Raw genomic sequence first — 17482 nt, 5'->3', positions numbered from 1 at the left:
ATGGCAGGCCATTTACATCAATGACAGTCACTATCAGCTGACCAGTGGTGGAATCAACAGATCCAGGGGGCAGAGGGTGGAAGACTCAAACCTGGCCCTATTAAATTAAAAGAAATGTTCTGTCCAATAGAAAGCACTGAACAAGTAAAGATTGCACAATAGCTGTCCAATTCTTTTTGCTTCACTTTTGTCAACTTTACTAGATGGGACATGTTGAGGCAGTAAAGCTCTTTTATATCTGAAAAACTTGGTTTGTTGATCACGTTTGTGATAACAATGATGGTTTTGCATTATGTATGTGTATCTGGCATTCGGCACCGATGGTGTGTTGGACAATTAAATGGTTGTCTTTAGTGAATGTATGGTCATTTGTACCCAAATCAAGTATTCATGTTTCCATTATGGTGCCAGAATCAATAGAGGTCCACCTCACATGCCACCCAACTCCCAAAATAAAGTACACAAGACTCATTTGATTCTGTACAGGTTCATTTGCAGTAACATCACAAATAGTGGTTACTGACCAAGAAATACAAAAATACTCCTGTTGAGGAGGTGCAATAAGGATATTTACAAAGTTCATGCATGGAAAAAAAATATTCCACATATATAGCGACAGGAGGTGCAGACAGACTGCCCATTTACCATCCTCAAACATAACTGTACAGCTGGATCGCAAGTCCAATTTACCACACCCTTTCAAAATGAGTAGCTCCAATCAATCATTTTGAGATTATGAACCACACATTAGACATTCATCTCTGTTCTCCAAAGAGCACACCATGGCAGCAGTATTTCTTTCCTTCTCTTCTTTCTCTTCCTTCTCTGCCTTAGGCACAGTCTCTTTTAGCTGCTCTTTATTGAGGGTAAATTGGATTGGGTTAGCTGCTGGCTTTGTTCTCAGGTAATACATACCAGTCTTAAGGCCCTGTGAATAAAAAGAAGCATAATCAGCCAATTTGAAAATGCTAAAATTAGAGTAAAAACAGCTTTGGGCTGCACCAGTTCGTTGCATGCCAGATTGCGCAAGGTTACCAGTGTTGCACTTTGACTGCAACCATTACAAACCTCATATCACACAACACTGCTGAAGCAGAACTGCTTCACAACAAGAAACCAAGACTTAGAAACTGATCATTTTGTCCTGGTCCCATTTCAAGGAAGGGGTGTCCTACCTTGAAAAAGGACAGGATGGAAAGGCATTCTGTAATTGAAGGTCCCAAACCTGTGCACAGGCCCAAATATCAATATAGGTAGTTACACCGAACACCACTGCAAAACTAGAATTTTGTACATAAAACATTAAGCCCGATTAAGAGCTAAAACTGTAGTTTGAACCAGTCATTAATCTCCATTACCTGCTTCCATCCAAAGAAGTGCATGCTGGTAAGCTTGCCATAATTTGGTTCAGCTACATGGATGTTTAGCGACTGGCTCTGGTCGATAAAAGCACCTCTGTCTGCTGCCATTGTGATTATGGTTTTCTGTGATATTTCCCACACTGTTTTGTAAAGTTCCTTTATGTCTTGGGGAATCTCAGGAACACTCTGAAGAAAAAAAACAAAGCAGCACAGAGATGAGCCATTTCACAGCCAATTGTGGTCACGGCCAGATGAAACCAAAGCACCCCTTGCATAGTTTGTGCACTTCAGTGCTCCGACAGGGCCTCTTCACCAGTCACATTCGGTTTAAATGCCACAAGTGCAGATCATCGTGGAATACTTCATGCAGAAATCTGGTACCGCGCTAGGACTCGAAAGGCCAGTACGTGTTGGGCAACCACTTGTGTATAGGCGTGTTACAAATGCCATATCATTCATTTGAAACAAAAAGTACCAAGTCTTTCATGCCACACTACCAGACACCACATTACAAGACCACAACAAAACATTTACAAACACATTCAGCCCTTAACTTTACTTCCAACTTGTAAAATAGTCATTACAGCATCTTGTAACACTTTAAACATTCTTCCCCTCCCACATTACCCCCCCGCCCCAAACTCTACAGCAAACTAACTATATCCATTGTCTTAAGCTACCCCGTAAACCCCTCTTCCCCGGAACCCTTACCTAGCCAAAAGACACTTCACTGATCATAGATCTTCTCACCTCCTCAAATTTGTAAAATTGGGTAGTTATACGCAACCCCCCCCCCGTAAGCAGTTTTTATAATCTACTGCCACCCCACACTTAAACACAGGTAATGGTGAAAGTTGGCAAGTCGAACCCCTTCCTTAGCCCTGATCTTGAATCTAGACACTAAACAAACACCATAACACAGATTGTAACACCCCCACCACTACTCTGTCTCCAAATGGACACTTAATTACTGAGGATCTTAAGGCCCTGTGGTTAGGGTCCTTGGAAATACTTGACCAATTCCGATACTACTAACGATTCACTCAAGCTCACCAGGCCCTAAGCGGTAGTCATGGCAGAGCATCCCAGACGGTTCCGTGGATACACAGGTACAGTACACATTTAATATACAAGACATTTTCTACATGCCATTAGATATAAAATCTAACCAGACACCCAGACTATGCCACAATGCATCGGTCAGTAAATACAGTTTTAAAAAGTGCTCTTTAGAGCAAATAGTGTCCCCACCTAGGGAGGAAAGACAACACATACGTAAAGGCTTTTCTATCGAAGCAGGCATGTACAAGCAGATACCAAAAGACCAGTAATGCCGTTAGTGTGTGGCATTCAACAGAAAGTTACAATAAAACTGTCCCAAGAAGTTGTTCCTGAAATTCTATGGAGGGAAGCCTCAGTCTCTCTGGACGACAATCGAAAAGACTCACCAGCAGCACTTCTGGATAGAAATACACTGGGACAGGAAAAGCAGGGCTGTAGGAGGCAGCTTCAAGTGGTTACTAGTGTGCTCAGCGAACCGGTGCAGCAACAGCACACCATTGCAGGAGGGACTCCCAAGACCCTTGTGAATAACTGAGTTACTTCCAGTTCTGAGCAAGAGGAGCTGAAGTGCAAAACAGGATAAAGATTGCAGTTCTAGCCAATGCAGTGTTCCTACGTCATACACTGGCTCTGGACTTGGATTCTGATGCTGGGGTTGTGAAGAGAGTGCAGGGAATAACTATTATTCAGGCTTTGCTTAGTGCAACAGAGGAGCCAGCCACTGAAGGATCGCAATGAGAGTTGGTGGTGCAGTCAGAAGAGTGACGGCAGCACTGGCCTCTGGAGCTTGCCAGGTGAGGAGATGGAACCAGTGTACTTTACCAATGTTTATCCTCTGATCAGATTGGCAAAGAGCATCAGAGCTCGGGGGGGGGGGGGGGGGGGGGGGGGCAGCTTTGGCCAATAAAGGCAGTCAGGAGCTTCAAAGAGACGAGACATTGTCAGTAGCAGTGATCCAGTTGTTCCCAACGGATCAGAGGAAAGGAGTGCCACAGAGGGCTCATTCTAGTTGTCCTGAAGGCACAGAACTTTACTGGTAGATTCTTCAGAGCAATCTACAAGGTGAAAAACTTTGGTCCTTCCTCAAGCAGCACTGTTCAGTAATGCAAGTACATGATTCTAGCAGTGGACAAGGAGAGTAATGGGGTGAGGAGGCGTTTTATCCCAAGAGGGAGGGAGTGACCAGCACCCAATCACAGGAACCACTTCAGGACTGTCGGCAAATGGCAGACCGTCCCTCCATGGATTCTGGAAGGATCTCAAAGTGAGGAATTCCTGATGCCTGAATCCAGTTTTAACACACCTGTCTGAGACCTACTACAAACTCAGTTCTGGACACATCCAAAGATTGCCAGCGCCTAACAGAGGTAAGCGATAGTCATGGCACCCCCCGCCCCCATGTCAGACGAAAACAAACCACCTCTTTGTGGCCTTGCATGGATTTTATTTTGCCATTCACCAATTAGCCTAGACACAATAGCGCGTGACTACAGAGTACCTCCGGGGTGCCCCAGTTTATAGTCATAAAACCTCTTAAGAGACAGCACAAAGTGAGCCACACCGTCAGGATTGGCATAAAGACTGGCTGTTAGGAAAATCAAATACCCAGAAAATACAGCACCATGCACAAGGGGACTACGAAGTGGGCTGCCGAACAATTGCAACCCTTTTTAACTGATGTTCATCTTACCAGAACCTTTTCCTTACCTCCCTCCTTAAATATAGCACGCTAAACCATTTCCCTGATTCCCAACTCCAACCCTACTCTTGATGATCAGGCAATGCAGACAAAAGTAAGCAAATGTCTGAGGAGAAGTGTGTGAAAGTCTTTGGCAAAGTAAAGGGTGCAGAAGAAACTCTACACTAAAACATTAAAGAGGACACAAGCAGCTCTAGTGCCCCAGCTCATATGTACACCCGAGTGACAGATTCTAGGACTCAGTGACTGAGGGGGACCACAATTTTGTAGATTAAAGATGGCATGTGTTTTCAAAGCAAGAATCTAGGAAATGCTAGGTTTTGTGCAAGTAAAATCACTACATAAACACTTACCTGAATGGAGCCATTGCAAGATATGATTTGATTCTTCATTCCTTCGCTCCACAGGCCCCTCTCGGTCAAATCTTTCAGCAAGTGAGGGTTTACGATCTAAAAAGCATCAAGAGGGAACAAAGCCATGCCGTTACTGAAGGGAATTGAATTTCAATAACCACTTCATGGATCTGAATTAGACAATACATGAGGGGTTGCTGTTCGTTCAGGAGGAGCCATGTTACCAACATGCAGTAAGCAGCACTTTAATAACATGTAACACTGATGGAAGTGTTGGCCGGGGAGGGGAGAAGAAGGTTGGGGACACCAACCTATTACATATGCAGACTGCTCCACTGCCTTCTCCTACCCCAGGCACACAGACTGGTGGATGTTAAAGCCAAAAGACTGAGCTCAAGGAAGAGGGGCCCCAAAAGCTGCAAGCCTCAGATTACAGAGTACAACCAATGTTGGAAGGTTAAAGGGATCAAATAAATGCTGCAGAAGGCTCTTATCCCCAGTTTGGTTTAAGTGCGGACTAGGGAGAAAAACGCCTCCAACCCTACAAATGTTGCCTCCACTCAGTGAAGGGAAGATTAGTTTGATAATGCAGACCCAGGGACTTGAGCACCGATGCAGAGCCACAGGCAATCAAGGCTGGTAGCACCCTGCAATCTGTATTCCCCACTTGTAAAACCCCCTGCATACATGTAATCTTGTATCCTTCATGATTATGTAATCTTGTATCCTTCATGTTTTTTACATTATGGTTGAGTTTTTTTTTCTCAACCTTTATAAGCATACAATACAAAAACTCAGACCATTAGTTTCAATACATATAAAAGTAGCATAATAAAACGACTGTTAAAAAGGCACTCATTACATTTGTTAAAACTTCAGTTAAAAACTCATCCAAGTTCAATGCTTTAAAGGATGCAATTCGGAGATTACAATTGACCCGCCAGACATCTATTGCAAAGTTAACCCATCTAAGAATCACTCGGGTACCCCATTTTACCAGACAGTTTACGTAAAGGTCAGAGCAGTCACAGAACCTGCAAACTGCCATATCTGCAGAAATCCTGCTAGGTTTTAGCATAATTTCTTAAGCAGATTCCAAAGAAAGCAGATAAAGACAGCTCGAGTCACTTTGTCTGGGTATATACTAAGGAATGGAGCCAAGATGCTCCTTCGCTTATGTTCCTCGCTCAACTGTACCAGTGTAAGATAGGAGTGAAGTTTATCAATTGTCGACATCCAGTCGGGCTGATATAATAGTGACCAGATCCTACTTGGATATTCTACAAAATCACGTGAGGAACAGCAAATCTCGTCAAGAATCAGAAGGCTCAGTGCTTTCAAAGCCTCCAATATAGGACAGAAGCGTGCCACATAAGATATCTTAAGTATAGTCTACCTCCAACCGGTATTAGGATTGCTCACTAAAGACAGAACATTCCAGTGTTCACGTACAGTAAGGGATACAAGACTCCAGCCATAATAGATGGCCACTACAGGGAGACTCCTAGGTACATTTAGGATACATTTCCAAATCCTCCCCTCTACTACCATAAGGTGGCAAATGGATACATCTCAATTCCTACCATAAAGAAGTTTATGAATGATTTTAGATTCATATTATCTAATCACAGATTAGAGTGAGAATCCTAACTGTCATTTTAATCTGGTTTCACTGAACCATGAGACACCATTGATCTCCCAAATACAGTAAACCCCAAATAATTCAATGAGTAAACATATGTAATGAGTCGCCCATACTATTTCAGAGAGCATTTTTTTGTGCCATTAGAAAATCTAATTACTCTCGATTTGGCAGGGTTAAGAATCCCCCCCCTCCTTCTAAACAACAAAAGAATTAGTCATTGCAGGCCTACTTCAATAGCATCAACTGAAGTAATCTGCATAGGCAAGCCACTAATAAAAAAGTTGAGGTGAAGCAGTTTCGGGGAAATCAATGAGGCTTCAACTAGGGCATCCATTATGACGGTCAAATATAGGTTGAAAATACAGGGTGCAACACGTCCCATATCCCCCCTTACAGACATGCTTCTCTTGAAGTCCATTACTATTCAATCATACTTGTATGCCAGTATTGGAATGTAGCTCAATAATTGCGTGGAGGAGACAGCAGGTAAACTTGCCAGTGGAAGAAACCGCTGGCAAGTTTCTTCCACATTAACCCACTAACCAGAGCATCAAAGGCCACTGCTAGCAAGGCAGAACCTCCATAAAAAGCTGTGCATCTACCACTCCATGCCAGCTGCTGCATTGTGTCGATTACCAACCCATTGACCACCCCCCCCATGCGTTTCCTAAAACTTGCCACTTAGAGATTCTCCCAGTATCCGAAGCCCAGCCTTCTAAATGATACAAGACAATTGAGGCAAAGATTTTGCCATCAGCATCAATGAGAGCAATAGGTCGACAGATCACATTCATTGCCTCTTAAATCTAGGAATAACGTGAGCACTGGACCACGAAGGCGGAAAGACTGCAGAGGCTAATATATTAGCAAACAATATAGACCAGAGTGGCAGCCCACATCTCCTTACTGGACTTCAAGACCTGATTAGTCAGGCCATTAGGACCTGGAGCCTTAGAAGAGCTAATTGAGCTAGTATCCTATATCGGTGAGCTTCACTCAAGACTCATTCAGGAATCGCTGCCTTCACACTACTCCCCCGCACTCCCTTTGAGGGTGTGCAAAAGCTGGTTTAAAATGCGAGACCCATGCCGACCCCGAGACTGCATTTATTTGGAGTAGCAATTGAGGAGCCTTACCGTTTTATTTCCCAAAAGGCAGTAAAATAGAATAGTATGGCTTCTCCGTCCCCTATTTGCCTTAGTTTGTCGGAGCCAATTCCGATGCTCCCGACGCAATTTTCTGATAGTTCATATGAGACTGGGAGCCCTGTCCATTTTTTTATTTTGAAAGTGGGCTATCCTACGGCACAGTTCTCTTTTCCTTGTTGCCACCTCCATATTATTAACGTGTTTATGGCTCACCTTCAGAGCAGTCCCGTCACCACGCCCTGAGACAACCCCACCCTTAAGAGATGGCCGACGAAGTTGCCAAATTCATTATGAATGAGGGTTTGAGTGCAAGTAGGCGGCAAGAGTTCCCCATTCACCTTACTAGTATTCCAGTGAACTAGTACCTGAACCCCTAACATATCTAGGGCACATGCTGTTCTAGGTAGCCCTCACACAAGCTGATGCGCTATACGAGCCATTGAGGTCAGCTTCCACAAGGGAATGATCCTAAATGGGGTGAAGACAGCAGTACATTTTGTGCAAAATGAGCCCAATCCACCCACAAACTTAGTGTTGAGCTTACAGTACCATTCAACTATGTGGGACAAGGAGGGGTTTTACAACAGAGCTTCAGTGACCGAAGCCCCGAGTCTCCCATGGATGAGAGCCACCTTGCAGTCCTTGGAGGGAGTAGTAGAGACCAAACCTTTTCTCTGAACTATCAGAATTAAGATCCCACCAGCACTAATGTGGCTACATGGGCATATATCACACCATGCTTGTATTTGCAATGTTATTCAGTGATAAATGTAGCCAAGTCACCAATCCCTCATTTCCAGTAAATGTTCACCACCAGCAAAATGTTCAAAAACCACCAGCAAAAACCAGAGGAGCACCTTGTCCAGAACTAATATGAGTGGCCAGCGCTCCTCTGGTAATGCTAAAGGTGTCCTTCACTGTAAACTCTACCAAGGATCGAATGAGTGAGGGGTGACCCAGGGGGCCTTGGTCCATATAATATTGGAGGATTAAGCCAGGTTTCTCACAAGTTTGTTATACGGGCTAACTGTAGTTTGTCACCTCAAGTGGGTCCTGAAAATAGGTGCCTGTGGCCACGACAATGGCAAGATATTAGGGTCAATTGATTGCCCCAATTACAATCAAATATCTATGTAGCCTCCTAATGTATAGGGGCTGTGAATAGCCACCCCCAATTGTTAGTAGCTGGAGTTTCCTGCACAGCAGTGATTAGTTTAGAGACCACTGTGATGAAGTTTGGAAACTCAGGATAGGTTCTAACTGCCTTTCATTCAAGATCTGCTCGAGAGGTCACAGCTTTGACGAGTTCCTGTAAAAACCAGAGAAAATACCAATTTTCAAGACCACCAGAAGTGCCAGAGAACCTAAATTCAGAAGTGACTTAAGCTTTAAAAAGTTCTGTTCAAGGAAAAGTTCTTTAAAACACTAACATGCACCTTCCATTTCTTGTTAGTGTTTAGGGAGTTTTAGTTTATGATCAAACTGAAAAACGTTAAGTCGCATTAGTGAAAAAATTGAGTCATTTGCACTGTGAGCAATCTAAGTGTATGTAATGAACCGGGGCGTGCTCCAGCATCAGCAGAGAATGCGTATACTTCAATAAGGCTTTGCGCGTTAAGTTAGATGAGCATTTATATTGCATTCGCTGCGAGCTCGCCGGGCTTGTTTCGTGTAGCGTTAAAGGACCTTGCAATGTGAGCCGGCATGCATTTGAGTGAAAGGAAGCCGCGTCACGCGCATCCATCGGTGCCGTGTTGCGCAGGAAGAAAACCGTGCCGGTCAGCTGTTAATGCGGTAGCAGTTAGCAGCGGTATGCCTTATCCTGGCGCAATCAAATAAAAAGTTTCTTCGCGCAAAGGTGCAGTGAGAGACTAGCAATTCAGAATCCAGTTAGAGGAAACTGGAGCTAACCTTAGTGCATGGATTAAAAGCATTGGGGCATGTAAACGTGTTAGGAACAACTCTATACTACATGAACTGAGACATTTTAGTTTTAAAGTATTGTATAAAATTACCACAAGCAAGCAAAAGCAATGTTTTGAAGCAGCAGTTGAGAGCAGAGAAGCATTTAAATATATGTAAGTAAGCCAAGCAAAATGTCAGAAATATCTGGAGAGTCAGCAGTGAGTTGAAGCAGCAGCTTACAAGAACATCCTTCATTTCCATTGAGTTGCCTTCAGGCTTAGGGCGAAGGCAGTAGAGGACTAAGTAGTTATAAAGAGCCAAGATATATTTTAATGGATATTTAACCAGAATTTATTTGCGGGTCTTCCAGAATTTTGAGGCAGACCGATGTTTGAGGGTAGCAGAGGAATCCTGACCAGATATTTTATCCACTTCCCCTAGTCTGGTTTACTCCGTTGTGAATTGCTGCTGTGAGAAATTGTTTGAGGGTCTGAAGGACTAGTTTGCTTCTGCAGTATTTCGGCGCTGGCACCCGATACCCAGCCTGGAGGAGAGGCTGCCAGCAGCTACAGCTTACACGATAAAAAAACGACAACAGTCTGCTCTGCAGAATGCAACACTTTCCACACTTCAGATCCCGAATATGATATTGCGTTTTACCAACACCCATGTTAAGTAATTTTAAAAGACAACATTGAAATATATATACTGGGGTAAGAGGTTAGACGGGTGGGCAGGGGGTTGAGGTAATGGTAGAGGGTGGGCGTGGAAGACCCCCAAAACAAAATTTGAAGTCATTGCTTGATAGAGAAGCACTTCAAAATAAAGGGCGTCAGCAAAGGGACATTGGATCCATGTTAGGATTAAATTCCTTGTATGGTAGGGTAAGCTATATAAAAATAGCACATACTTCTAGATTGAGAAATTACTCACCGTAATGATCCTTCTATTGATTCTTCTCCTGCAAATTCCTTATCTGATCGACCCCAAGCAAGGGGTGGGCAGAAATTACAGAAGCAGATTTTGCAGCATTGCCCTATCAAAGCATGTTCAAGCCCCACAGGCAACATCCAGACAATATGGTCTAGTAAATGTGTGCAAGAATGACCATCTGGCCGCACAACAAGGGTCCCGACTGGGAACTCCCCTCCTCTGTAAGGCTGTAGAGGCAGACTCTCTAGTCAAGGGTGCCCCGATGCCTGAAGGAAGTTCTTTGCCTGCAGCATAGCAGCACTAAGGATGATCTGCCGCAATAGTGTATGCTTAGTTACAGGCAGACCTTTGCAGGAAAAGAATGGGTCAGGGACAGCTTGTCAGATTTCCGGAAGTCCTAGCAACATAAGAGCTAAAGTCTTTTGGGGTCAAAGCGATGGACCCGCTCCCCCTTAGAGTAGAGGGATGTGGTGGAGGGTAGAAAACTGTAAAGTCTATGGCCTGAGAAAGGTGCAATTCAGATACCACTTTAGGATGAAAACCAGGTCTTACTGTAAGGTACACCTTTTCCCGAAAGAATCGTAGAACAGGGGCTTGCAAGACAAGGCCTGAAGTCCGCAAACTCTCCTGGCAGATGTAATTGCAACCAAGGCGCTCTTCAAGGATAGCAGCCATAATGAACAGGAAAGCATGGGCTCAAACGGAGCCGCCATAAGGAACATTAGAACCAGATTCAAGTCCCAGACTGGGACAACAAAGTGAGTTGGCTGAAACCCATTACAAGGCCCTTCAGTAATTGGGCCATAACCAGATCGTGAAGAAGGAACCTTTAAACACAGACAAGGCCGTAAAATATACTTTGACCATCTCTTGCACCACCGCTGCAGTGATTTCTGTCACTGATCTCAGCAGGCCTTCAGGTCACCACAGTCAATCTTGCGTTGCCAGCCTCATGCCTCAAATCTTCACCTACATAGACCTGGTAGGCAGGTCTGCGTGCAGCCAGCAACACCTCAAGTACTTCTCAGAGAGGTCCCAGTCATACCTCAACCTACATGCGGGGCTTAAGGGGAGGTACTGGGTTTGGGTGGAGCACCTGGTTTTTACTGGGACAGAAGAGGTTGAGTACCAGGTTCTCCACACCCAGTCTGGGGCGATCAAGATGGTTGCCCGAAACCTCCCAACATCCCATGGGATGATGGGAACATGTCCAATCCACCACAAACTGTCCACGGGGTTGGGAGGACACCCCCCCCCCATTAAAAAAACAAAACACTTGTGTCGGAACTTGTGTCATTCAAAACTGTAGTCACTGAACCACCAGAAACGCATCCCTCCTTTGTTGGGAATTCCCTCAAGCAAAACTGTCTGCACCGTTTGACTCCGTGGCAAACAGATTCACTGACGGGCTGCCCCAACGAGATAAGACTTCTAGGACTTCCTGGTACACCTCACTCGTGTGACACACTGCACCGCCTGCTTAGAGCATCTGACAAGCCATACTCCGGCCTTGCCAGATGCACGGCAGAGACAGATGTGGCTCTCCAGCAATCGGAACCACAGCGGGGGTGAGAGTGCCTGGCACCCCGCTTGTGCAGGTAGTGCATGGCCACTGTTAGTCAGAATCAGGACATGTTTCCCCCTTGAGACAAGGCAAAAGGACTCGGAGCTAAGCTTGATGGCTCGCAACTCCAGCCTGATGTGCCACCTGGCTGCCAGCTGCCCAAGACATTTAAGAATTTGCGATTGAAATCATTCTTTACGCTCCAGCAGATTCTACCTCCGATTTCGGGCACATCAATGGGCTCCTCAGTGGCCCCTGCATATGCAAATATTTTTAAGTACCATTTTGAGAAAAGATTTATTCTAAACAAAGAACCTTGGAACAAGAACCTGATTTTCTGGAAACAATTTGATGACATTTATGGCATCTGGAATGGGACACAGGAGGAACTGCAACAATTTTTTTGTCTACCTCAATGGGTGTCACAGAAAGATTCAGTTTACATTAGGCAATCCACAAACACATTTCCTGGATGTTGACATCGCCAGACTAGACAACACATTTATCACAAAATCTATAGAAAACCTACGGATGCCAATAGTATCCTGCATTACGCAAGTTTTCACCCATCACATTTGAAACAGAATCTACCGTACAGCCAATGCCTAAGGGCTAAAAGAATCACTTCTGATGCAACCCAATTGACACATGAATTTGAAAAATGCGAACAAGGTTTAGGACAAGAGGATCACGGAACATACTATCGATAAGGCTATTGAACGTACTGCAACCTTGGAGAGAAAAGAAATGTTGAAAGAGAAGCCAAGAAATGAAAACATGAAATTGATACACTCAAATTTTCAAGTCAAATCTTTCGGATCAAAAAGATTATTCTAAAGAATTGGGACATCATAAAGTTTGATAGCAATCTCAACAAACTATTTTGGGAACCTCCAATGTTGGCCTTTAAAAGGGGCAAGAACTTCAGAGACTCACTGATCAGAGCTGAAAAACAAAAGTCAACAGCAAATGTTCCTGTAAACCAAAACACGGCACATTTGCCTGTCTTAATTGCCAAAATTGTTCTAATATTTTGAAAGGAGATCACATCCGACCCCAACAGTGGCAAGAAAATTCCTCTAAAAGATTTTGCAACTTGTGACAAAAAAATCTAATTTACAGCCTTGCCTACATATTATTTGCCCCTGTGGCAAATACTATGTAGGCAAAACCAAGAGAAAAATAAAGGAAAGACTTACCAAGCACAAATCTAATATGAACAGGCAATCAGAAGTCACCAGTATTTAGGAATTTCAATGAGAACCGACATATCACAGATCGATGGGTGGTCCTGGAAATCATGAAACACTTACCCAGGGGAAGAGATAATGCAAAAAGACTTGCACAAAGAATTATATTGGATCCACAAACTTGATGCATTAGCCCCATTGGGTCTAAACAAAGACTTCCATATGGGTCCTTTCTTATAAATCTTACCAGAGATAAGACAAATCTAGATAATTAACCTCCCGAAATATTACACATTCATATTACTTTCAGCAGACTTTTTTTCCCCAACCCCCTCCCCCCCAGGTCTACGATTCTTGTTCCCGTTATTCAGAGTCCAACTCCAGTTTAAATAACCCCACTGTTCCTGTTGATGTTTTCCTCACGATATGTCTGAGATTGTGACCTTGCGTAAAGACAGTCTCACTGTTACTAATGGTCTTTTTTCCATTTCATCTCTCTGTATACAATTGTAAATACCTTACAAAACTGAACGATTCTGATTATGTTGCGATTTTTAGATTGTCATTTTTACCATTTATCACAAATTAGATAGATTTAGCATTAGGGACATGTGAATTCAAACCTATACGACTGATCTTTTGAGACGTATCCCACACATGACTTACATTTTTTACACTATTTTCTCAATTTCTCTTTTTTTTACTATCTCCTCCCTTTATTACTCTTACGATGTTGACCACACTTACTTCATACTATTATCCCATAATACTTTATGCGCATCATCCGATTTTATTGGCCATTACTATGCTTTAGATGCTTTTACTCGTTAAACATACAGATGTTTTCTGCCAGTCGAGTTTGCTTTCAGCATCCATTAAATATTCTGTGTGTTTACCGAGACACTACATCGGAATGTACATGTTCCTGCTTTAACACAACTGTGCATGCACGTGACGACGTCACGGTGTTTACACCGTTGACGTCACACATTCGATGCAGTACGTTGATTTGCATCGCTATACTTGAGTATTTAAGGACCGCTTCCAGTCACCTCCTTTGTAACGGATCCTGCCAGGAGACAGCTCCCCACGGAAGACTGTCCTTTTCTTCTACACTGTTTCGTCCAACGTGAGTGTACTTCTACTTGATACTTGTTTGACTTTAAGCCCACTAGGGTCATTTAACCCTTCCTTTTTTTCGGATTTCTTTTTAGAACAAGGGGAATTCCCTGGCCCATTCATTGATGAACAAAATGGCTGACCACACTACTAAATTGGATCCCGCTTCAGTATTTACTCGTTAACTGTTGAGACCCTTGCTGGTAAGATACAGCTATGCCTTTACTATCTTTACTTTTTCCTACCTATCCATTCTAATTATTTTTTACAATATATTTTTTTGCATATTTTTCGAATAGGACCTCAGCATATTCTGACGCAAATAGACAGGATCTACTTCCCACCTTCTCTATGATGTAAAATTATTTTTTTGATGACCGATTATAATCTAAACCATAGGTAAATGTTCTCTTGGAATATTGACACGCCCTATTTTTGACAGCAATTACTTTGACTATTGGGTTTAACACAACATACTAAATAGATATTATATGTGATTCACTTTTTGAAAAAATGAATGAGCGGGATATGGGTTTCTTTTTGGATCTTTATCCACAAAATTAGGCGTTATGATATGACTGATTTGATTACCTTTGTAATATATAAGATACTCTGCATTGAGATGATTTGTTCTATGTGGATTTATTTGAATGTTGTTTTTCAGAGATCGTTTGAAAATTATGAAAATTGCCCCTGAAGTGAACCAATTGACAAAACGCGTTGGGCTCCTAAATAAATCACTGGATTTAAACTAATGTACGTTTAGTCTGTGTATATTTATACATATGCAATTGAACAATTATTGATCATTCTACTGTTAATCTCTAATATATTACCAAATCTTCTATTTAATAGAAATAGGACTCATCATTGAGCCACCCATAGAGTGCAGAGGACGCGAGTTCCCATATTTGGGAACTCGACTTTTGTTCAAAGGCCAAGTCCTTGCAGTGAGTGCCCACAACCCTTAAAAGATGCATCTGTGACAACTCAGGCCTGAGGCCAGAGGGGCTCCCCTGCCATGTGACTGCTGCTGTCAGTCCACCAGGTGAGGTAGTCGTCCACTGACCTGGAAACCCTTAGAGGATCAGAGCTACTAAGACCATCAACTTCTCAGGAGCCACTGAAGGGATACCATGCGCAACATGGCCTCTGGCACGAAAAATACAGGAGGCATGAGACTATGAAGCAGAGGAAGGAAGCCGCTGGTAATGTGGCATGGTTCCGAAACAATTCTACCATCTGTGCTATGCTGTTGCCACTCACCTCAGGAGAGAAAGCCTTCCCTACCGGAGTGTCTAGGACTGCTCCAATGAACTGGCCTCAAATTCAGGGAGAATCCCAGCTTGTACAGCATTAGACTTTTCTCATCTACAGGAAACCTGTGTCCCGCCGCATTTCCTCGGATCAGCCAGTCATCCAAGTAAGGGAATACATGGACCCCCGGATCTCCTGAGGAGAGTGGTTAATACCCTTGGCACAGAGGTCAACCTCCTATGGGGAACCTCTAGATGGTCTGTGTGGAAAAAGCACCGAACGAGCAGTAGTGCCCGGGCGCCAGAAGTAATCTCCTGCCACGGAGGCCAATGCTCTGCCAACTGTCCAACTGATGAAATCAAAAGCGGCTTAGAGGGCAGAGCTGCCTCCGCTGCCATTTGCTGGCCTCTAGAAGCCCCTCTGCCCCTCCCAGGGTGGATGAAACACCTGCCTGGTCTGTGGAAGCTATGTCTTTCTTCCCTAAGGCACGTAGCACTTACAGCCTCTGCTCTAGACACAAAGATGCATGTTTGGAAGGCAGTGTAGCTAGGCCAAGCAATTTTGCGGCTAGTCAATCTACTGGCTGAAAAGGAATTTCGAAAGGCATGTTCAGAAGCCCATTCTGAAATTGGAGAAGTTTTAAAATCTGCCCATCTCTTCAAGGCTACTGCCGATCCCATTGAACGGCCTCAATTGACCAAGTCCAGGCCCGTTTGCAGCGAATGCCTCACTACCTCCTTCCCCATCTTCCACCAGCTGTACAAATCCATTCCGCATTGCACCTTCAGGGACAAACGCGGCTGCATGCTCCACAGCTTTCCATAAACCAAATCCACAGGCTACATTGGTAGCTTTCAGCACCACGCTGCCCGAAGTAAAAACCTTCTGGGCCTTTGTGCCGAACCTTTTACCCTCCATCTGGAAGTGGAGGCTGCAGGTCTGGTGCGTATTGTGGCTGCCTGTACCACAAGCCCTTCCGGAGAAGGGCGAGAAGCCAGAAATGATGGCCATTAGGCAAGATTGGATGCAGTACCCTGTGGGAGACTGCGCCAGCCTTGTTCTCTTGGCAATAGTTAACCCCAACCTTTGGTATAAGCATGTACTACACAAGATGTTAGCAGCCAGGCTTATCTCAAGAGGGGTCAATGTGAGCTGTAGGGTTATAACAGATTCACAGTGACAAGTATCCAAATAAACACTCAAGATGACTTGATTAAACCTTCCTTAGAAGGGAGCACATTATGTAATATACTTCAAAATACTCTTTAAATCAGTAGATGCCCATTTGGGATGGCACAGCTACTTCCTACACTCAGGTGACTTAAATAACTAGGACACGGGACTGGCACATTTAGAGCAATACTGAGTTGTGTCAAAGAAACCGTTTTTAGGAACACAAATGGTTAACAAATATTCTTAAGCAGGTAAATACGTTTTAAACCTTCCAATGCGAGGTAAATTAACCCTTTCCTGAGGGACAGTTAAAGCACAGTGAGGTAAGAGTCTTTCAGGGAGCCAGGACAGCCAATGTTAATTGAGCAAGAGTCTAGGTAAGCTGAAGCACGTCTTGCAGGTGAGTAAAAGTCTTGCACAATGTTTTGGAAGTCTTTGTAGAAATCACTGTAGGGCCACAAGCTGGGAGACAAAGCTGCAAGCAACTCTGCAAAAGCAAACAAGTCTCAGAGAGCTAGTACTGCTACACAAGAGTTAAGTCCCCTTAGTTTTATGGTACCTTAGTTGTGAAGAAAGTGGTTCCAGCTGGCTTCTGTTCCTGTGTAGGTCTGTAGATCTTGTTCCTGGGCTTCAGTCGTGGGGACAAGAGGGAGGACGCCTGGGCACTCCTGCACTATGAATTGAAGGTTGGCAGCAGCAATGTGCTAACTTCAGATGAGCAGCACTTCAGGTTTCAGCTACTCACGGCTCTCGCAAATAGCACCACCATGGTTCTCTCGGATAACTTTTGGACTTCACACATCTGGGGTCCAGCACTCTGTTGAGGTGGCTCAGGCTTGGTCAGTCCTGCTTCGTGGGAGTCCGGAGGATCTTCCTGTAGCTCAGGTCATACTTAAAAACGAGACTCTATTCTGTGTTCCTCTCCCTGGCAATCTGTTCGTGCAGCAGCAATGGAACTACAGCCAGCTCAGAGAGGATGTCCAGACGAGTTCGCTTTGGGGTCGATTGGTCCCACCAACCCAAGGGGAGAAGTCATCTGTTGCAGGGCTTCTCTAGGAGGTGAATTTGGAGCT

The 17482-nt window shown here is 44.0% G+C and overlaps 1 protein-coding gene across 1 annotated transcript in view; it reads right to left on the bottom strand.

Annotated features, from left to right (window-relative positions):
* Positions 1-471: 471 nt before the first annotated feature.
* RRM1 (ribonucleotide reductase catalytic subunit M1) overlaps positions 472-17482 on the bottom strand; it is an 86005-nt gene continuing 68994 nt past the window's right edge. Inside the window, exons 17-19 of the mRNA XM_069640353.1 lie at positions 4476-4571; positions 1359-1547; positions 472-928 (exon numbers count right to left, since the gene is read on the bottom strand). Coding sequence (XP_069496454.1) covers positions 734-928; positions 1359-1547; positions 4476-4571 — 480 coding nt within the window. The 3' untranslated portion in view covers positions 472-733. The remainder of the gene's footprint in view (positions 929-1358; positions 1548-4475; positions 4572-17482) is intronic.

Source organism: Ambystoma mexicanum, chromosome 7q (assembly GCF_040938575.1).
Source record: "Ambystoma mexicanum isolate Mex_15411 chromosome 7q, UKY_AmexF1_1, whole genome shotgun sequence".
In the NCBI taxonomy this organism is placed as follows: domain Eukaryota; kingdom Metazoa; phylum Chordata; class Amphibia; order Caudata; family Ambystomatidae; genus Ambystoma; species Ambystoma mexicanum.
This window is presented reverse-complemented; position numbering and strand designations above follow the sequence as displayed.